The sequence below is a fragment of the Diadema antillarum genome, unplaced genomic scaffold (genome assembly GCF_040938485.1).
Source record: "Diadema antillarum isolate AM-2024a unplaced genomic scaffold, OU_Dant_1.0 seq00000697_RagTag, whole genome shotgun sequence".
Taxonomy (NCBI): Eukaryota; Metazoa; Echinodermata; class Echinoidea; order Diadematoida; family Diadematidae; genus Diadema; species Diadema antillarum.
This window is the reverse complement of record NW_027271602.1, coordinates 1,032,929-1,056,510: the sequence shown is the minus strand read 5'-3', so window position 1 is coordinate 1,056,510 and position 23,582 is coordinate 1,032,929. Positions and strand designations below refer to the sequence as shown.

The following is a 23,582-nucleotide window of genomic DNA, read 5'->3' as shown; positions in this document are numbered from 1 at the left end:
GACCGGTCGTACAACCTTAAGACCGGTGGTGTGACGTCACCAGTCTTGCCAGTTTCAGTCGTACGACTGGGTCTTAGTGCCAGTCGTAGAGATTTGACATGTTGAATTTCCACGACCGGTCGTGGGCTTTCAGCCAATCAAGATACAGTAAAATGCAAGCGCACGCAGTGCGCACTGCGCACGCTTTAATACTCATTGGTAAAATGTACTGAAGACAAAACAGTCGTAAGGGCAATTCCGCAGTAAGAGGGACATAACCATAAAATTTCAATTTGGTTTTTTCCTTGATATTTGTATCTGACTTCAGAAAGAACACATTGATAAGTCAGGAAAAACTATTTTTCAGGGTATCTTGATAGTTTTAGGTATTGAATTCACCAATTTTTAACAAGTAATCTTTCAGATTGAATTTCATCAGCAAAATCTCCATAATGGCAAAGAAGATAGCTAGTCAAGTTAAATGCCATTTTCTAGCCACAAATATTGAATTCATAGAGGCAATGCAGTGCTTTCATGGGTAGATTAAGTAAAATCAACTTACATGTCTTCGAAATGCAAACATGAGTGCATTTCCCCAACCATCGGACAGTCATGTAACGTTACTAACCAAAAAGTGAAATTATTTACCTCCAGAGAGTATAAAGTGTCTATGAATGATAATATCTAAATTTTTCCTGCTGTGTCCAATGACTAACTGAAATATAAAAATAAGTATTACTAATCATTATAGAAGTTAGAAATAACAGCAGTCAAAATGTGTAACGTTACTAACCACGTAACGTTACTAACCACAGCCTGTGTATATTGTAACGTTACTAACCATGAAATAAGTGAATAAGACTCCAATGGACAGGTCCTGGTCTGGCAAAATTTTGCCTGATGATAGAGCCAGATGTCAACTACAAGATTACGTGGTCATACAGTAAAAAGATATTGGCTTTTTTTTTTAGTAAATTAATTATGCAAATTTACGCATGAAATCATATTTTCACCTTTAACTCCATAAAAAAGACTGAAGGATTGCTAAATTTTTGTCTAAGAGTTCCTCAAGACACATCAAATGATTTTCTTGCAAAAAAAAATAGCAAAATCAAAATCAGTTTCTTTTGTTTTTTATTGTTTTGTTAATTTCTTATGTATTTTAATGTTTTTTTACCTTTTGTTTTCTATTGGTTTTTTTTGCCAAAATTTGTTGCAGGCACTTTTTCAAGCTTATCTACATTACAATTGATTAATTTCACTGGTCAAAGGTTGAAACAATCTAATTAATATCAAATTAACGAAAAACACAATTTGCATTGGATTTGCACACGATATCATGAATTTGAGCTGTTTTCATGTCGACATGCATTTATGCAAAACATTACATAACTGCAGAACGGTGTACCCAGACGTCGCAAATTTGGTCTCAAAATATGCGGGAGACTTCAATGAACATGAGGTTTTCAGGAGGAAGATGAAAATGTACAATTCAGGCCCCCATTTGGACCCTTCCAACCACCCCCCCCCCCCTACCCAAGAGGGGCACCCCTGGATCTCCTATGAACAAACTTGAAACTACAGTCATTAATGCACTCACTCATAGTATTATCTCAGCTCTATAACTTCTGATTCTAGAGAAGATTTATAAAGATTCCTTCATTTGGGGGGTTTGGGCCCCCTGGGGGCCCCCTGGGTGGGGCATGGTGCCCATTTTAACAAATTGAGATCCTAACCCCCTAGGGATGCTACCTGCCAAGTTTGGTGAAAATGGGTCATGGGGTTCTCAAGAAGAAGATAAAAATGTACAATTTAGGCCCCATAAGGACCCCTCCTCACCCCCTCCCCTGGGTCCCAAGGGGGGCACCCCTGATTCTGCCATGAACAAACTTGAAACTACAGTCATCAATGTACTAACTCATAGTATTAACTTAGCTCTATCACTTCTGGTTCTAGAGAAGAAGATTTTTGCGGATTCCTTAATTTTGGGGGTTTGGGCCCCCTGGGGGCCCCCTGGGTGGGGCATGGTGCCCATTTTAACAAATTGAGTTCCTAACCCCCTAGGGATGCTACCTGCCAAGTTTGGTGAAAATGGGTCATGGGGTTCTCAAGAAGAAGATGAAAATGTACAATTTAGGCCCCATTAGAACCCTTCCCCACCCCCCTCCCCTGGGTCCCAAGGGGGGCACCCCTGATTCTGCCATGAACAAACTTGAAACTACAGTCATCAATGTACTAACTCATAGTATTAACTTAGCTCTATCACTTCTGGTTCTAGAGAAGAAGATTTTTGCGGATTCCTTAATTTTGGGGGGTTTGGGCCCCCTGGGGGCCCCCTGGGTGGGGCATGGTGCCCATTTTTAAAAATTGAGTTCCTAACCCCCTAGGGATGCTACCTGCCAAGTTTGGTGAAAATGGGTCATGGGGTTCTCAAGAAGAAGATGAAAATGTACAATCCCCACCCCCCTCCCCTGGGTCCCAAGGGGGGCACCCCTGATTCTGCCATGAACAAACTTGAAACTATAGTCATCAATGTACTAAGTAATAGTATTAACTTAGCTCTATCACTTCTGGTTCTAGAGAAGAAGATTTTTACAGATTCCTTAATTTTGGGGGGTTTGGGCCCCCCTGGGGGCCCCCTGGGTGGGGCATGGTGCCCATTTTAACAAATTGAGTTCCTAACCCCCTAGGGATGCTACCTGCCAAGTTTGATGAAAATCGGTCTTGGGGTTTTCAAGAAGAAGATGAAAATGTAAAAAGTTTACGCACGACGCACGACGCACGACGGACGACGGACGACGGACGACGGACGACGGACGACGGACGACGCACGACGCACGACGCACGACGCACGACGCACGACGGACGCCGGACGAAGGGCGATCGCAATAGCTCACTTGAGCCTTTGGCTCAGGTGAGCTAAAAAGGTCATGAGACGATGCGGCAAAATCTTTGCGCGTTGCAGAATCGTGGCGGGAAATATTGGGGGAGGGGTCTACAGCATTCGCATCACTACAGAAGGCTCACAGGGTGCACATTGAGCGATTTTTTTTTTTTTTTTTAAACCACTTCCCATGTGAAGGGGCAATTGATGGAATCTGTGGGCTAGCAGAGCATTTTGTGTGGAAAGTAACAATTGAGGCCATCACTTCGAATTTTCTGTCCTGATTTGAAATTATCATACAATGGTTTGTCGGGGTTAATTACGCTTCAGGTACAGCGAACAGACTTTTGTTTTCAGAACAATGCAGAGATTAGACATTCAATGGATTTCAAACTGGTCTAAAAGAAAAAAAAAATACATGTCTCTAGACTTGAATAAACATGAATTCAACTAATACACTGTATTATTTGATTTAATGTCATATGACTTAAACTACTTTCACAATAATATAAAACATTGCATTATGCTGGATTCCTATTGCGCAATGACTACGCACACCACAATTGGCCATACACTGTACATACTACATACCGGTACATTAGTTTTTGCTCTTTAATTTCTTTCCCCTTTATTAAAGGTACTCTTGATAAGGAACACATTAACTGTTTTGCTCAATAAAACAGGCTGCTTTTGTGAATTACTGTGAGTCATGATGAACAGTGATTGGCAAAGTTATGAAACTGTGGATATCACTTGACCTAGTCTTCAAAAGTGGTACTTTTTTTTAGTTTGTAATTCATGCAAACTTTTTTTCTAGTCTTTTTTAACATGTACAAGTACAATGGTACTATACCGCATGAGTTTAATGATTAAAATAAGAGTTTCATGTCTTATCTGATGTTTCTTAGCTTTAACTTTGCATTCTCATGGGGAAATATGTAATGACTTGAGTTAACACACAATTCTGTAATCACTGGACAAACCGTAACGTTACTAACCATGATTTTTGTACTTAATTTTCAAACAAAGTTATAATGAGAAAGGATATTTGGGGTAGATATTGCCCTTAAAGCTAGAAATGAAAAATGAGTGTTGATATATTTCAAGCTATACCAGTTTTAGCAAACTTTTTGTTCAAAGATGCTCATCAATTTTTTATGTCCTTTTTTTGTAACGTTACTAACCGGCATTAAAAGCAGACCTTTCTTCTAAAATAATTCATGAAATGATTTCATTCTTTGCTCTGTTCTAGGTCTACACTAGAATGATCTCTGGTGACATTAATGAGACTTCATATCCACAGATAGAGAAATGAGTCTAATCTAAATCATGAGAATGTCCCTAAAATGTAACGTTACTAACCGCGGAATTGCCCGTAAGCCTACTCGTAAGGTCAGGTCGTATAGTGTGCGTTAGCAGGTCCAGGCCTTGAAATAGGATTTTGGAGGGGCAAGGCCATTTAGAAAAGGGCACTTTTTCCAAGAGGCCAGCCATTAAAGGGCACTTAGGTCAGTCAGAGGGGCACCAAGGCCACATTGGAAAGGGCATGTTGGGTGTTTATACGTGATGTGAATGCCCCATTGAACTGTATGCTATCGACCGTGCTGCTACACTCCAGCAGCGCACGCACGCATAAGATCTCTCCGCAGCAGACGACGTTAGGCAGTAGGCCATACGCAATACGATGTAGGTTCTGTAATACAGTACGTTCTCAACGCATACGCCGCGCTCGCTTTGGAGCACTTCCGGCGCCATTTTGCTTTGAGCATGCGGGCATGAATGCAGAGCGAGAGAGATGGCAATGCTCGCAGCCGTCCGACAGGCCTGGCATTTTTTAGCATGGCTTGCGACCACTTGCTCCGGCCCGCCGCTGCCTAGCTAGTTACTCTATGGCCGCTGCGCTGCGGAGGCAGTCGGGACGGTGAAAGCCGGTCGGGCGTACATGTATGTACACGTCGTTTCGTATCTTGGAAAGATACTTTCAGTTTGAATCAGATATATTGGGATGCGAGTGAACTGAAAGTATGATATTTGAGATCAGGAAATTCATGCTTATTAAAGTGTAGACTTTGAGAAAGGGCATATTATACGTCATAAATAATAACTTTCATTCTAAAAGGGCACCACGGCCACAAGAAAAAGGGCACATTTTTTTTTGCCGTAACTTTGATCAAGGAAAAAAAATGCACTGCGGCCAACGAGAGGGGCACCGACGGCCGGCCGTCGGTTAATTCGAGGCCTGCAGGTCGTACGACTGAGTCTTATGGTCGTAAGGTTGTATAGTCGTAGGTCGTATCCTGTCGTGGGTTGTATAGTGTGCGGCGGGCTTCAGTATTCTCTATGCACATACCGCTTTATTTGCATCCGTGCATTTCTTAAATCAGTGTAATAGTAACAAATTTAGTGTGCCAAATCTAGGTGTTGGTTCTCATCATGGGCGGTCAAAAAGTGGGCAACGTGCTTTACCTGTGAAATAGGCCCCAACACTGCGTGTCCGTACTATATGGCGGCTTGCCTGTTTGTAAATACTCGTGAATTCAGCCATACCGTGTGGCGCTTAAAAGATACATAACTAAAGCGCGGTGGTGGGGCATTCTTCTGCAGTTATTAATTTGTACTCGTGAATGCGGCGTCACCAAATGGAGTTTACGCGAGATTGATCAGGGACTGATTTCCACAGCATAGCATCTTTCATCCTTCCCTTCTCCTGGCTTTTCGGCCCCAGTGTACTTTCGCACCTGCTTGTCAATTGACCTCCAAACATGCACAAACTCACTCTAAATATCCAACAGCCTCGAATATTTACATCTGAGTGAGATTCAAGTCCAGTAGAAAAGGAATTTTCACCGTTTTGACACTTTTCTACTTCTCGGAATAATGTCGATCGCAGCTCCTCGTTCTGCGATAACTGCTGCATTGCACAGGAGCAGACAGCACAGCACGGTGTACAAAACACACAGCAGCACAGTAGTGTGCGCCTCGACCAGGGCATGTTCTTCTATGGTGTCTTTACAAAGATAATACTTTTTCTACCTTTCTCTCAGCTTGTACCTGGTCACGGTAGCGATTGATTTGAGGATTCAAGGGTTGTTCGTTTCGTGTGTGTGTGAGGGTGTGTGTGTGTTTTGTTTCATACAAATTTTTTTTTTTTTTCATTCGTAATATTGACAATGTGGCATTTATATTGTTGTAATGAAATTTGTATATTTTGCAATTAAATAATTTGTATATTATTGCGTATATGTATAAGAAAGAAAAATAAAAGACTGACAAAAAACAAAAAGTGAGTGTGTATGCGTGTGTGTGTGTGTGTATGCGTGTGTGTGTGTGAATGAAAGAAGATCATGAAAAATGCAGTTATAAGACAAGGGTGACAGAATATAAAGGGAAACGCTAGGAAGAGGGGGAAGGAAATGAAAGAAAAGTACACTGTATTAAAAAGTTGAACCCATACTAAATGAAAAAAGGCTTAAAAAATAGCGAGTACACTAAAAGATGGAAGGAAAGAGAGAAGAGAAACTTGCAAGGAAAGCAAGGGAGAGATGGATATGTTTGAAAAGAAAAGAGGAAAGCAATTAAAGAAAAAAAAAACACAATAGGGTAGAATAATACTAAAAGAATGAGAATCAAAACTAGATGAAAGCAAAGATGAATAGGAAGGAAAGAACTATTCACTACAGGTTGAAAAGGAAATAAAGAAAAGGATCCATTAGAACAACACATAAGAAAAAGATGTCATGAGGATAGAGGAAAGACCCTTGTACTGTAGTTAGAGGGGAAAAACAACCCATGACGAAAACAAAGCACAATCAGGCAGAAAGTACAGTTAAATACGAAATTGAGAAAGTTAGACAAGAGGAAAAGCAGAAAGAAATTATTGATAGGAAGGAAGGGGAAATTTAGGAATAGATTCTGCTTTAAAATGAAAGAAGAAAAGACAGAAATAAAAGAGAAAGATATAAGTGGCAGCATACATTCACACATGCACTCAACTGCTATGAAGCTACAACCGATAACGCAAGACTGGGCTGAGGAAAAAGGAATTTTAAAACAAATTTTAGCTTTTCACCGCCACCATAGAAAAAGCCGCTGTGTCGCTACATTCAGACCAACATCGACCCTTAGTGCATGCGTTAAACATTCATAACTGTGCTTGTGTACAGAGCAGCAATTTCAGCGATCGAGACTTTCCAATGATTTTCTGACACTTGTATAACACTTAAAGTGTGAAAACTTAACTTCTCTACGACTTTGGAGACTCAGATGCATGCTTTTTTAGGTTACTGAACAACAAGGAGAGTTTTTGCATGTTTGGAGATCAATTGACAAACAGGTGCGAAAGTACACCAGCACCTGTTTTTCCTTTGTTCTTTCTTTTCTTTCTCCCTATTCTTCTCGGCAATTGTGGACTTTACGGCACTATATTATTGGTGCGAGATTTTACTCTAATCTAGCAGTGCGTGCGAATTCGAGCACCTATCAGGTACCGCGGGTCGACAGCATGTCTTCCGGTACTGTACTGTATGCATGTGTGTGAGATTTTGCATTGGGATGCAGTGTGTATGTGTCAACGTGTGTGTTCGTGTGATGAAAGCACTTACGGTTCGCAACATGGTTGCTCAAACGCCCTTCCCTGCGCCGCGCGGTGTGATCGAGCGCGAGCAGAAACAAATGGGGTGCTGTGCATAATTGGCACACAACGGAACGCAATGAGTGGTAAACTTTCGTCCTTCAATCATGATTTTAAATGAATGAATGCTGCATTATATGCAGGGGATCACTAATTACAAACCTATTGCAGAGGACATAAAATACAGTGTATGTCCACTCGCGGCCTTGGCAAAATTATTCTGTGAAATAGTAATGAAAAACACCTAAAATCTTAACCTGATATGTCAGTCTGTTGGTGTTTATATCGTCTACACAGTTACCGTTTTACTAGCCCGACTAGACGCTGTGCGAAGCTCCAAGCACGCACTTGTGTACAGCTAGCTACCGATATATGGGCAGCCACTACATGGAGTCAGTGGACACACACACACACACAAGCCTGTGGCGAGCTGGAGTGAGCTAGGTCTAGGATGTTCAAAATGGAAATCTATTGTATCGCAGACTACTGCCAACTTTCTCACACTTTGTCTTTGCACCATGATCATGGCAATTTTCAGTGATGCAACATTGTAAATGTAGTATCTATAGCTCAATAATCCTGCAGCGGAGAGCAAAGGCACCCGATATCGCGATGGCACAGTGCTTGAAGTGTCAGCTCCGCAGCAGAAGTGCAGTGAGTGAGGCAGGTTTTTAGTGACCTTATCACTTGTCAAATAACAGCATTCCATACAGCAAGAGAAGCTCAGTGCGTGGTGGTTCATGGGATATCACCTTGGCGTACAGCGAATGAGGTACCGTCTACCGATAATATAGGGCCGTAAAGTGCACAATTGCCTTTTAATATTCTTGGAATGACTTCCTAATGAGTAATAGTAGTAGGGTATCTGGAGCATTTTTGTAACTTTTAAAATTCTATAAAAGGTGGATTATTAACTATTTCATATGAAAGAGAATTATGTCATTTTATATTTCAAATTTCATGGCGAAAATAACTATTCTATCTCGAGAAATTTAACTTTCAAATCACTGCAATATTACACCTTTTTCTGATGAGCACGCACGAAAATGTGTCCAAATCATGTTTGCAGACAACGCCGATAAGTAGCATTCGTGTGCGGATCTCTAGCGACCAGTTAATGAGCGTACATCGGTTTGCTTCACAATCGACATGCCTGATGCATTGTGTAGCCTACGCCTATCTGCTATGTAGCATAAAGATCGCGAGAAAGACTGCAACTCGTGCATCGTGAGTGCACTTTTCTATTGAAGTATTAACAAAAATAACAATGACTCTACGTGATTGTTTGTTTGTATTGCTAACTCATACATTGTAGGCCTATTATGATCATTACCAATCCAGTAATAGTACTTTTTCTTCATTGAAACTAATGTGCCAGGTGGTTTACGAGCATAAGTGTTTCCATTACTGTATCCACACATGCACATTGTGAATGCTGGGCAGTCGTAACCTCATAGAACTCGGTGCTGTAGAACTATCACAAGCGAAGCGACAGCTCTGTTTTCAGTGGCACGGGTGCGCACGTACTCGTAAATAGACACACACACACACACAGCGAGCTAGCTGCATGCACACACGATCAAGCTATGCGCCATGTGGCGGCGAATGTGTGTAGATCTAAATATGTATGAGTGTATTTGTGCAGATGTTACTATGGTTGTTGCATACGAAGCCACGCCTGACACGTTCGCTGAGACCAAAAAATTATTGCAAGAGGTGTTTTCAAAGCAATACCCCCACCCCAAGACGTGGAGCTAGCGAAAAACTAACCTTACCATCGGATTCAGCATATCCTAAACTACTCGCATGCCACACGCTGGTTTGAGTATCGAAGCAGACGCTGAGATACAAGGACATATGTGATTCTAACGCTGTTTTCATCAACTTACAGTCGGAAATGTTTACCAGCGCTCTAATAGGAGATGGAGACCAACTTCTTCTTTCATATGATACCAAATATGTTAAGATTTGTTGGCGACTTGCCATGGGGAAAAGACGATAAAGGCAAAATCCAGCACAAAATTTCATGTCAAAATCGGCACTGCGCGCGTTTCCATTGCGCCCTATGGGAGTTGCGTATTATGAGATAGAGCGCACATTCGTGGTAAGGTTGGCAGCGCACGATCCGACACCCTAATAGTACATTGTAGGCCTAAAAGAAAAGGTAGGTCTAAATTACAGTCCGCCATGCAACAAAACACAGCCCAGCCCCGTTGCCACGCTGTATGTTATGCATTTAGATATTTCTACTGCACACGCACGGTGTCTACGTCTGGTCAGGCCGCCGGGCTAGAGTCCACGATTTCATCGACACAGAGTCTGACGTTTCTAACGTTAGCTAGATCATCACTTCTGTCTTCTACTAGGGTGTCGGATCGCGCCCTTCCTACCTTCGGACCATTTTGCGCCCTATCTCACAACACGCAACTCCCATAGGACGCTGTGTAAAACGCGAGGTGCGCCGATTTTGGCAAGCGATTTTGAGCCGGATTTTGCCTTTATTGCATTTTCCACAGTCGATGCCAACATCAAATCCTCACAAATTTGGTATCATATATGAAAGAAGAAGTTTGTCTCCACATTGTATTAGAGCGCTGGTACATGAATCCTTCTATAAATTGGTGTAAATGTCGTTAGAAACACGTTTATCCCCATATCTCAGCGTCTGCTTCGGTACTTGCACCAGCGTGTAGCATGTGAGTAGTTTTTAGTAGTGTGGTTAGTTTTTCGCTAGCTCCACGTCTTCGACTGTGGATTTTGCCTTGAAAGCACCCATTGCAATAATTTTTCGGCTGCAGCGAACGCTTTAGGCGTGGCTTCGTATGCAAGGATCCATGGTAACTTTCGCGTATTGGGGCTCATGCATATTTAAATTCAACACGCAACGCAGCCACATGGCGTTCGCGGCGCGAAGCTGGATTGCGTGTGTGCATGCTGTGTGTATTATGTTGGATGGGTGTGTGTGTGTGTGTGTGTGTGTGTACCGTACTTATACATACGGTCCGCCGCGTCTGTTGCTCGCTGCACACCCAGCAAGCTAGCTAGGGAATCGCAGCAGCTGCAGGCATGCATGGCAGCTCTAACAATTAGGCCGCCAGGGCCAGCCCTGTCGTGATGTTAGTAACGACGTCTTTTTTTGTCGAGCACGCTCGAAAATGTGACCAAATCATTACCCCGGAAAGTTACATTCGCGTGTGGAACTCAAACGATCGGATAATGAGCGTACAGCGGTTAGAAAATACGCGTAACAAGCGCAGAAGCAACTCCCCCACAATGTCGTCACACCGCATGTGGTGATTGTGTATGTATGTGTGTGTGTGTGTGTGTGCGTATACAACATGCTCGCTACCCTTACATACCACACACGACGCAGTTGTTTACATTGCAGATCCACGCACGCAACCCCATCACTGCGATAAAGCTAGCGCGAAAGCATGCATGTGCGCTGCAGAGCGAGGATGCCATATGCACCAGCCGACCGTGCCCATGCCTTTACCACAGCGCGCGCAGTGTTGCCACCGGCAGCTAGCTTCGCCACCGCGCGCCAGTATCAGTACATTTATGTAGGCAGCTAGCTTGCATGCACGGCACATGCACAGGAAGCATACTAAGTATAATCGCCCAGCAGCCACTCGCGTGAAAGTGATGCCAAATTACCACCATCCATAAAAGCATTATTTTATCATAAAAGAGCCTACAGGCTAAAGCAATCTTTTGAAAATATCCTTGATTAGAATTTAGTAACAAATATTGGTATTCGCAAGTAATAGGTCTACTCGATCGTACTCACAGTGTCCTGTTCAATCGTGTCTTCCACGTGTAGGCCTTAGGAAGGAATTGGCTGATCATTTACAGCTGTGGCACTACGTACAACTTGTATGTTTGCATGGTTAACTCATGTGATAACTGCCACATCGGCTGTCTGAGAAAAGCGAGAGTCAATGTTATCTATAGTGTTTTGTTTGTGACTGTGGTTGTTTGTATGTATATTATAAGCTAGTCTACACGAAGGCACATGGCATTTAGCATTATCCTTTTGTAAATTGTGGAATTGGTGTGTATCAAACATTGTGTGTTGATTGCTGTCGACCGGGGTAGCGCAGTTTGCAACACAAGCGGCATCGGTGAGCTGAAGATATTCGCCTTATAAGACAACATTTTCTGCATCATAAGCTATGAAATGCATCAAACAGTCACCGATTGGAATCATTTAGGTCTAATCGACCCATGTAAGTATTCCTAGTAGTTTTTGTTGAAAAATTAAAGAAATATAGCGCCAGAATGGCACCCGTTTTGTACAAGATTTAGATCTTAAAGTGCGGCAGCTGTCACAGTTATAACGTTAGATGCTCTCTCGCGCTATCTAATATTATCTAGACGGTTCTATGTAATGGTAATGTTCTAAGTAGGGCGTCAGTAGCGCGATGCGCTTTGTCATCCCCTTCAAAATTCACGCAAAAGTCGCGAGTTCACAAGTCATCTTTGACCTAGGTCTGTATGCATATTTACAGAACATAAAACTCCTTCAAAACATTTTTTACAATAAGAGAAATCTATCATATTATCTTCGATACTAAATTATATCACGAAAGACCCATTTTGGTTGCAAAAGCGCTAGCATTTTCAAATAAACTTACAACTACCAGATATGCGTTCAGTGCGTGTTGGGCAATGGGCAAACGTAGGGCGCGCAACTTTGGCTTAAACTCACCTTTCAGGGATTTTCGCGGGTTTATCCTGGGATTAAATCCCCATAAATTTGGTATCATATGAAAGCTTGTGGTGGTCTCATTCTTCTCGTCCTACGCCGAGTTCAGATATCAAGACGTACTGCTACCTAAATTCAGATTTAAGCCTAAACATCGCTATAACTCGGCTGTTCCGTCCGACTGTGAAACTGGCCATGCTGGTGTAGGAGGATTCAATGGTGCTGAATCCAAAAAGAGCATTGGTTTTTCGCTTATTCCCCGGGATAAACCCGCGAAATAGTGATTAAGATACCCTTGTCAGCATAGTAACAGCATCAGCGAACTAAGCGAGGCGGGGCCTACAAGTCTTAAGACACGTAGTTACACACCATGACTCATGGTTACGGTGCGCACTTACACGAAGCCCCAGTAACAGTCGAGTCGGTTTTGCATGCATAGGTGCGATGTTCAGCCTCCGCACAGCATAGCGCACCGCCAATATGTAATGTGAGTATCGGTACATGTGCGCGTCTCCATGTAATCGCACATATTATGCACCACTACTGTGTGCGCTTTTACTCTGCCGCGCTGTTAGACCTACGTTTGTGATACGTTTGTATGTGTGATGGGTCATCGGTCTCGTAAACCCGTGTACAAATCGGTCTGTAGCCGGGAATATGTTCGGCGGTGACTACACTGTACGACTAGCTTCACGGAATCCTTTCTCATGGACATGGAAGAGAACCGTGAGTGTAAAAATTTATGAGTAAAAATTCCTCCGGACCAAGAAATTTCTCTGTATACGACCTCGGTTGCTCACTTTCCGCATTGTATTTTCCCAGCTAACCGTATGAAGTGCAGTACGGTAGTAGCGCGATAGCGCGGTACCATGCATGTATTGCTGACATAATCACAGAGAAAACCAGTGGGTGCGAGTGCAAGTACAAGTGCGTGCCGCGGGATCGAAGCGGGCCTCGCACAGCTAGCTGGGTAGGTGTGTGCTAGCTGACATGGATGCGCGCTTAGTAGGGTGTCTGGAGTATTTTTCTAACTTTTGACATTCTTTCAAAAGCCAATTATGAACAATTTCATATGAAAGAGAATTATGTTATTAAGACATATTTCAAATTTCATGACGAAATGATGTTCCTATCTCGAGAAATTAAGCTTTGAAATTACGCCAATATCAGAACTTTTTCTCGCTGAGAACGAGCAAAACATGGCACAAATCATGTTCGCAAATAGCGCTAAGAAGCTGCTTGAGCGTGCGGATCTCGAGCGAGAGGTTAATGAGCGCACAGTGGTTAGCTAAAACGTGTAACAGCGCAGAAGCCACTCTCCCTAATTGTGTTGTCATACCCGTGTGCGCTAGCGTGCTGCATGCGTTCGTACGTGCTCGCTATGGTACATGGTCGTATCGCAGGCTGCGTAGCTAGTTCTAGCCCGCGCCCCACCGGAAAATGCAGGGAGCTGGGCGGCGGAGAACATCGCGATTTGTCAGCGGCACGGCGGCCAGGGCAGCGGGCATGGCGAACATGGTTCGAAGAAAACGTAGCCAACTGTCGAGAGCAGGTGCAAGCAGCTCGTGTGAAATGTACAAGCTGTACTAGTACAACCTCTACAGGCTTGGAAATAATGCCACATTACCACTATTCGTACGTGCATGAAAAATTCCAAAATCTTTTGCATGCCCTTTTTGTCGATCGGGTATTCATACATTTGCAGATATGAGTACCGCTACTAATACAGTACATACGTTGGCAAGAGAACAATCACAATCGACTTCTCCGTGCCAGTCTAGACTTGACCATCGCGGGTGCATTTTCGAAAAATAAATAAGCAACGATAAGAACATTACCAATCCACATAATACCGTATACTAGTAAATAGAACTTTAGTAGAGTCTAGAGCTAGATGTTCTCCGCTTTCTCTGTGATTTGTGAGCGTGACTGTATCCAAATGTACAAAGTGCTATGTGTGATGTGTGCTAAATAGCTATCGCAAGCGACAGCTCAGTTTCCAGCAGCTGCTCACTGATCGGCCACATACACACACATACACAGGTAGCTTGCTTGTAGCGCTGCATGTACGCACGCAATCAACACACACCGCAGCAGAGGCCATGTGGCTGCAGACGCGATGCGTATTGAATTTACATAATGAGTACCTTCGCGCGAAGTTACTATGGATTCTTGCATACGAAGCCACGCCTAAAACGTTCGCTGTGACCAAAAAATTATTGCAAGGGGTATCTTCAAGGCAATATCCCCACACCTAGGCGTGGAGCTAGCGAAAAACTAGCAGCACCATCGGATTCAGCATATCCTCAACTACTAGCATGTCTCACGGCGATACAAATACCGAAGCAGACGCTGAGATATGGGGATAGATGTGCTTCTATCGATTTTTACATCAATTTATCGTCGGATTCATGTACCGCCGTTCTGATAAGATATGGAGAAAAACTTCCTCTTGCATATGATACCAAATTTGTCAGGATTTGTTAATGGCATGGTCTGGGGATTTGGCAATAAAGGCGAAATTTGGCTAAAAAATGCTTGGTCAAAACAGCATAGGCGCGCGGCTCCATTGCGTTCTATGGGAGTTGCATTTTATTATACAAATGATGCACAGGATAGAGTGCGTTAGTGGAGATGTAGCGCACTCGAGGGTATTTACAATTGTGAAACATGCACGAGGTGAAGCCGAGTGCATGTTGCACTACATTGTAAATACCCGAGAGTGAGCTGCATCTCCACTAACGCCACGAAATAATCCTGTGCATCATTTGTTTTATAAAATAGGTCGAAAATTCGAAAACTAACAGCATTTTTCACGTACCTTTGTGGGTCAAGATGTCCGAAGATGTTCGTCCCAAACATTTACGCACGTCGCACTCGGAAATCCCGCACATACAAGTATGATGGGGGGGTTGGGTTTCCGGACACTTAAGTTCCCGCATGAAAACTTACTTATTTTACATAGAATATGCACCCTTTACCTTAAAGACTTGATATAGACTCCTCATATAGGCCTACTAGACAACATACTCTGAAAACGGCGTGAGAATTGACCTGCTAAATCGTTGGATTTGCCCTTCAAAGTGACTCCATGTACGCATCCGGTCCCACAACGCTTGGTCTACTGTACGTATAAGAGTACAGTACTGTCTACGTACGCCACACATGTTATGCACAAGGGAAGAAAGGCTGGCCGGCCGGCAGCCCGAACTAGAAGTTGTTTACAGGATTGACAGCGCGTATGCATGCAATTCAAACTCAAAGGAGCCGCCGCACGCACAGACGATCGGCAATAGGATTTAACACGCAGTGCAATGGGACTAAAATAACCAAAGCACACGTGACTCATTTCAGCGCTTCCTATTGGCTACATTCTTGAACCTATTTTATAAAAGATAGAGAGCGTTTTGGCAGGGTTCGAAATTGGCGATGGTCCGCTGGCCATTGGCCACCCAAAATCACGTCGGACTAGCTAAAAATCATCAAATTCGGAAGTTACTAGTCCGTGTGGCCAGCCAAAATATTGCTCCAGTGTCGTTCCCACTTCCCAGCATACTGGCTGTGACAAGCGCTGAACGCAAATCGCTGCGTACTCCGTGTGCAGCGCGCGAACGGAGCTAGTCCGTTTGTGCATCCTGTAAAGGAGTCTGCGCCAAGACTACTACACGCACCACCCTGACACGGTCTCATATATATAGGCTGTGTTGTAGCTTCTCCCTGGAGAGGCTGCAGTGCCAGTGGTGCGTGTTGTAGTCTTGGCGCACGCAGACTTTTTCCACGACCTACAAGGGTTTGTGCCTGCAAACTAGCGGACGCCCATGGACCCTGGTGTTTACATCGATCGCCGTGGTATCTGCTTATACCGATTACCGGTAGTTGTATTGTGTGTCTGGCCAGCCACATGCACATGCTGCTACATGCATTTTGTCCAATGTCTGTTTCTTTTCTCTCTCTCTCTCTCTTCTTTGCTTCTTCATCCGCTTATTCCCCTACCTCCCAAGTACGAACTGACTTTTTAGAGTGTTGTCTGTGTGATATTTACGATGTTATTGCATCATTTTTCTGCAATTAAGAGGTGAGTTTCTGTTCATGTGTTGCATACTTTGTTTGACGATGTGCAGGTGAAAAGTGTTCGAACTTTGTGTACCGTGGAAACTCGATATATAGAACTAGCTAGTTGTAAATATACAGTGACTAGACCTTCATTCGCCTTTGGAGATCTGATAAAATATCTAAATACCTGAAAAACAAACTGATTTTTCCGGTCCCATTGAATTCATTTCCTTTGTTTTGTATGGTTTATTGACTACTGATATAAACATTAGGATTACAAAGAACAAATTGTCTCGGTCCTAAAGGAGCTCGTCATACCGAGTTTCCATTGTATTTCGCTTGGCGTTCGGTGCTGCAAACTTCCGCTAGGGCTTATTCTCTTCAATGGTTTCTAATATTACTAGTTTGGTACGATTTCTTTCGTTTAATGTCACTCTATTCATTCCCTTTATATTTCGAAGTATTTAAAAGTGATTATTTTAAGTGTTTGGCACTGTACATGCATTGTCGTAACGGCGATTTCTCCGCTTTGCTGCAGTATTTCGAAGGAAGTTTGATCCCAGCTGTGTGTGATCTTTTGTAGAGTTTGTGTTGTCGGGATGTTGTTTGCGTAGGTGCAGTTTATCCCGAGTGATCATGTTGGTCATGTTTCTGAATGTTATAGGACAAGGGCCGAATGATCTGAGTGATGGTGACGATAATTACTGATACTGGTGTAAAAGACAGCTTGCTGAGCATACTTCTTCTTTCCCCTCCGGCCCATGAATGATGAAAAAAAAAATACATACACCTCACAACAAGAACCACTTGCTAGATAGCAACCTTCGTTAAGTTAAATCTAAATGTTCATTAACAGCAAAGGGGAAAAACACCACAGTACACATGTTTGTAAATACCATCGAAGAGATTGTGTATGCAGCCTCTGGTCTTACGAGAAACTTGACACCCCACCCCCTCTCCCCTTGTGGAAATTTCCACAAAACCAGGTGCCAGACCCCAGCTAGGTGCCAGACGAAAGAATGCGCGCACTGGAATAAACAGCGTGTAAATATAGCCTGGAAATATTGATTGAAAAACTAGCTCGTGAGTTGAGTTCAAGGAATCATCGCAACGATCATGATTCTATAAGCAACACATGGTTCTATAGCCTTTCTTTTGACCCATAGTAGAAATATCGAACAGTCGATTACACTATAAATTATAATAGTGTGCTTAATCGAGTATTTTAAATGTTTACTGAACTGTAGAAAGGGATTGATTAATCACTCGATTAAAAAACTAAATCACAGAAATATATGAAAGTTCTCATATGCCGAGACAAATTCACTACCCGGTTAGACAGCGGGAAGAGAATCTAACCTCCCTGGGTGTCAGGAAGTTTTCACAAACTCCAGGATCACCCCTTCCCCTGCCAACTCCAACATGTTGCTCCCAAACGTGCATGGTAAATGCATGGCGTCTCGATGTCACCGTCAGGTACCCGAGGCTGCTTTGTTTTTGTCTTGGAATATTGATTCATTTCTTGTCATGACATGAGTGTAGTAGTCTTTTTGCATGACTATGTAAAAATTTATGATACTCAACTCGTCTTTTATATGTTTTTCTTTCAGTCCAAAAGGAAGACAAGATCGTATCATGACGTTTCAATTGTTCAAAAGGTCTGCTTTTGATAACTCACAGACTATCAAATCACCCTTGCCTGTTCCCAGGCCCTAGCTCCACCCTCCCTGCTCCACCCAATCCTGCAATCTACACGCGCGCGCAAATTTTGCCATGTGGTTTTGCCAGCCAGCTGTCGGAATGTGCTTTGAAGTTACATGGCAGTCTGGCCTGGCTGGCATGAATGGGTGTCGAGTTTCAATCAACATAGTACTGTTGTTTTATTCTTTCACCTGATAGAAACACGGAAATCAGGAAGGTGTAGGGAAGAGGTTTTTGTTGTGTGTTGCAATATGTGTGTGTGTGTGTGTTTTCTCGTTGTTTTTTCTTCTTCTTTTTTCCAATGGGATCGAGGCCAAGGTGTGGAAAGATCAGAGTGAAATGAGTACAAGTACACAGTGAAAGGAGTCAGGTAGAGGGGAGATGGAATAACCAATTACCAGAAGCATTTTATATATGAAGTACCATTATGTGAAAAAAAAAAATAAGGAGAGCTACACCTATTTCAGTGCTCCTGACAAGGCGTAAAGGAGCGTGGTACTAGTAATAGTCCTAAAAAATGAAACCCTGATTCTCTTTTTCTCAACCTCAGCTGTTTACCAACTTCACTCTCTTTTTTTTCCATTAAAACCTTGACATACTAGTGATTTTTTTTTTTCAATTATTTATATTTTCTGATTTATTTTTTTTCTGTTCGGGCAAGTGATTGAAAAAAGTTGTGTAGCACCCTGGTTTATAATGGTGCCTCAAAAAGATACTTAGCTTAAAACAAATCGACCATTACTTAGGCCTGTATTTGTCACTACTGAAACGTTTGTTTGGAGATAAAAAAAGAATGAATAATCGACCTGTTCTTCACTTCTTGTGAATGTCGTGTTGGTGTGATTACGGCGTGCGTGCTTTCGTAAATAAACATCAACATTTCCGAGGCCTGTAGGCTGTATGTCTTGCCCCTGACCCGGAAGACAATTTAACCTGTTACAAAACAGTTACAAAACATAGTGATGATGAATGATGATAATGAAGTAATGATAATGAATATGATATAATAACTGAAATGTAGGCCTACTTGGGGCCCTCCCCAAATTGACATTAGTCATGCGATTAAAAAACAAGACGGACTAGTCAAAAATTTCTGTTGGCCAGTCAAAAATTTTGCGGACTAGCCAAAATTGAATCTAGCTGGTCCGCGTGGCTAGTTTAAAAAAAAGTTAAGCGCGACCCCTGGTTTTGGTCGAGGGTTAGCAGTGTGCGATCAGACACCCTACGCTTAGCCTTAGAAACACGCGCGCTTTGAATCTGATAAACGCAGTGAATAGCACCGCCCACTGGAGTGCGCTTGACAGTGAATTTTCATTACGCTCGCGACCCACTTTTTCGCCAAGGTTTTAACAGCATGAGGATGAAAAATATCCTGTTTTATTTGCTCATAACTTCACCATTATTCATGATTATGGTGAGAAATTTTGCACATGTATTATGTTAACTATGGACATTATGGATACCCTATGTATGTTTTAGTGTGAAATGACTTGTATTTCTCCAGTTGCAAAAATCTACCAGACACCCTATTCTAAGGCTTATTTTTCAACATAGATTTCTACAATGAAATTAAGTAAGAAATCATTTAAAGCGGGAGAAATTAAATCTCAAGCGGGAGAACAGGAGATTCTGCAAAAGGCAGTGTATACAACCACACGCGTGTGTCTTTACCATCCAGCCACACGAGTGTGGTTGTAGCCATGGCCCGAGTCGCTGGATACAGCCACACTCGTTTGTATTTGTAAATGTACATAGGGATACACACACGGTACGGAGAAGATGATCGCCGTGCATGCATGTCAAACACGTAAACGCCACACAATCAGTTTGCTCACAAAGTGATGAAAGTAACCTCATTTTCATACCTTTTAATATTGTTATTTTACTAATGACTTTATATTTTTCGCTCCATTCTCATCGTGTTTGCTTGATATAATGGGTTTAGAATTAATAGCAAAGTTACAACTGCCGCTAAATTGGGGGACTTTGGATTGACATCGCTAAACTGCTGGTGTTGTGCAAGCGATCGCTCAGCGCAGCTGCAACCTAGCCAGCGCAGTTGCTTGTGCCGCCCGCCCGCCCCAGCAGGGACCCGTGTGCTGGCTGCCTGTGTACGCTGGATCGTGGATGCGCATTTTGCGAGTACCCGAACGAAGGCGAAGTCTCAATATAACGACACGATGTATCAAAATCAATTGTAACTTTAAATTCACCTCATCAAATCAAGAAAATGAGAATAAAGTTAAAAATGAAAAAGTAAATTTGTCTAACAGTTAGATGGTGTGATTAAATGGGATTAATCTAGGAGGCAGGTTCATGTTCATCGCTTTGCGGTGAGCCAGTGCATGATCGCGTGTTGATGCGGCCAGCCACACACACCTTCCCGCTACGCAATAGCTTCTTCGTGTGTAATACACACGAATGTGGCTGTATCCAGCAACTTACAACCACACTCGTGTGGCTGGATGGTAAAGACACACGCGTGTGGTTGTATACACTGCTCTAGTGTATACAACCACACGCGTGTGTCTTTACCATCCAGCCACTCGAATGTGGTTGTAGCCATGGCCCAAGTCGCTGGATACAGCCACACTCGTTTGTACATAATGTAAACTTACATGTACATAGGGATACACACACGGTACGGAGAAGATGATCGCCGTGCGTGCATGTCAAACACGTAAACGCCACACAATCACTGAGTTTGCTCACAAAGTGATGAAAGTAACCTCATTTTCATACCTTTTAATATTGTTATTTTACTAATGACTTTATATTTTTCGCTCCAATCTCATCGACATCGTGTTTGCTTGATATAATGGGCTTAGAATTAATAGCAAAGTGAAAAAATGGGCTTTCGGCGGGAGATCTCCCGTCGAAAGTGGGAGAGTTGGAGTCTCTGGACCTTATTAGGCCTACTGTACTGGACTCCAGGCCAGTGCAACACAACACCGGCCGACAGCTCGCCTTTGCATGCTGCTCATAAACAGCATTGCAATCTCCAGTTTGTTGCTTACCTTTCGCACTCCCTTGTACGGGTAAAAGTACAGCTCGCGACCAACGTTGAAACATATCTTGTCATTGCAGACACCAGTCTCATTAATACTAGTGAATGACACTTTTACAGGATGGCAGCACTGGACACTGTACGGTTGTCTTGTCGGTCGAGAGTACTCCGACAAAGTCATAAGTTTATACGTCCCTTCCCGAGTTGTGAATTGTGTTTTCACCTCGTCTTTTCCTCCTCCTTCAGAAGTCGCCATGTTGTTTGGAGTTCAACATAGCCCGGATGTCGTGGGTGCGTGCAGCGTACAGAGCGTAAACAACTAGCGCTACGCTATGCCGCTGATCTGATACGAGAGCTAGTAGTGAGGGCATGCATGCAGCTGGCCCATTGCATTGAGCTTCTCGCTCGAGCAAGCGATGTGCTGATGTACCGACCTTCTCGCCCAGCTCACAGTACGGCCAGCGCCAATGCACTCATTTCCCCTGTACGAAAATGATGTGTGCATGCGTATTATGCTGTACAGAGCGAACCCCGACTGCTGGCAACATCCGTACCTCACCGTGTACGATGTACTTAAGTGTAAACGCGAAAAGAAGAGAAACGCCCTCTTCCCACACATTTTAAAGAGCAAACAATTTGAAATATTAAAAAAAAAAAAAATCGCAGTTACAGGGCAGCGATGTTTATCAAATATATTCATAAGCCTTCTCATTTGCCATCACTTGACGCAGATGGCAGTAAGTGACAGAAAAAAATTCATAGTTAAAGCTCCCACGGAGATAAGCAGGCCCTATATGATCCAGGGGTGGTATTCTGAGGTCGTAATTAAGTCTGTAATTAACTTCGTGATTAAGTCGTGAAGTTAATAGGCCCTTAATCATGGGCAAAATCGGTATTCTGAGGACGTAATTAAGGTATGATTAAGTCCCCTGTAATTATCTTAGGTCCCTCCCATCTAATTGTTATTCCATCCAATCAGACGCGTTGTTAGAAGCCAAAATGATGATTACACGCGCAAATATGCCCTCAATGCGCGCTCCTGCACGCCCCCTGTAATTACAACCCAAGAGATCCGTGCGCACACTCCGGTATTTGATTACAACCCCTCACCTACGCACGCGAAGACCTCAACCTCTTTGACTATATTTCTTTTTTCTCTGAATTCTACGGATACCATGATAACAAGATTCAACCGCTCCTCGGTTACCGAAGACGGTAAGCATCGTTGTGGCCGAGAAAACACGATGTAATGCGTGATATCGGAGTAGTTAATGACACTCTTTGGTATCATTAAGTTTTCCATTAACTTTCATACTTAATTACACCCTCAGAATACCGATTCGTAATTAACTCTGTGATTAATTCCTCTCAGAGGTGCACGCGCATTGATACGCGCAAACGCGTAGGTCCTTCCCGCCAAAACGCTTGTTGCTATGGTAGTTAATATACCCCCTACTTAATCATGCTCTCAGAATACCAATTCGGTAATTAAGTGCTAATCAGACACTTAATAAGCTCTCAGAATACGGCCCCATCTATGTTCTTCCCCCCCCCCCCAACAAAAAGATTGGTTAAAATATCACTCTAGTTTTCTGAATTTTCGACCTGTAGAACATAAACGTCAATCAGGAAAAAAAAAAGTGATGTGCATATTTAGGTCTGTAGCCTAGAGAAACGTCCAGTTGTGAAATAAAGTTTACAAGGTATTACTTCACAAAATGCGTATGGTCAATGTCACAGCGCACACCTTGCTTTATGATTTAGAGGGGGCATAGTCATCAGCGAAGAGGACTTACAGGTTTCGTATGAATTTGCAGAAAATAACGTAATCGTCTATCAAGGTAATTGTTATGATTCAGGAAAAGGAGATGCCACAATCCATGAAAAATTTACCGTTTCGAGTAGAATAATTATACAGTGCGTAAAAAAAAAAAAAAAGGTAATCCCACTTTGGAGGGCTACTTTTTCGTGATGGTCAGCTATGGAGAGCACAATGTTAGTTGTTAGGAAAGACGAACTCTTCCTCTTTCCATTGTACCTAACTATGTTGACAAATGTCATATGCATGACTGAGCCGTATCCGGGCACTTACCCCCAGGGCAACTATACCCTCCGGATAACTATCACAAGGACAATCACCCCAGCTCTATTCCCCCTAGGGCAACTTCCCTCCCCCGGAAAACTACTAGTACCCTCCTGGGGCAATTACCCTCCAGGGCAATTACCCCCTAGGGCAACTACCCTCTTAGCGCAATCACCTCCAGGGCAATTTCCCCAGGACAACTACTCACCGGGTAACTTACCCACCGGGTAACTACCCCACGGATAACTAGACCACCCGGATAACTACCACCCAGATACCCCCCCCCCAAAAAAAAAAAAAAAAAAAAATTACCCCCTAGATCACTACCCCCCCCCCCCGATATATACCCCCTGGATAACAACCACCCGGATAACTACCACCCAGATAACTACCACTCGGATAACTACCCCCTGGACAACTACCACCCGGATAACTACCACCCGGATAACTACCACCCGGAAAAATCCCCTGGATAACTACCCCCCTCCCATAACTACCGACCGGAAAACTACCACCTGGATAACTACCTCCCAGATA

At 43.1% G+C, this 23,582-nt stretch overlaps 1 protein-coding gene across 2 annotated transcripts in view; it reads right to left on the bottom strand.

Annotated features, from left to right (window-relative positions):
• Positions 1-21,517, bottom strand: part of LOC139737633 (WD repeat-containing protein 20-like) — a 107,601-nt gene extending 86,084 nt beyond the window's left edge. For both annotated transcript variants that reach the window (XM_071648308.1, XM_071648307.1), the window contains exon 1: positions 20,973-21,517. In XM_071648308.1, coding sequence (XP_071504409.1) covers positions 20,973-21,218 — 246 coding nt within the window. In that variant the 5' untranslated portion in view covers positions 21,219-21,517. The remainder of the gene's footprint in view (positions 1-20,972) is intronic.
• Between the last annotated feature and the right edge of the window lie 2,065 nt (positions 21,518-23,582).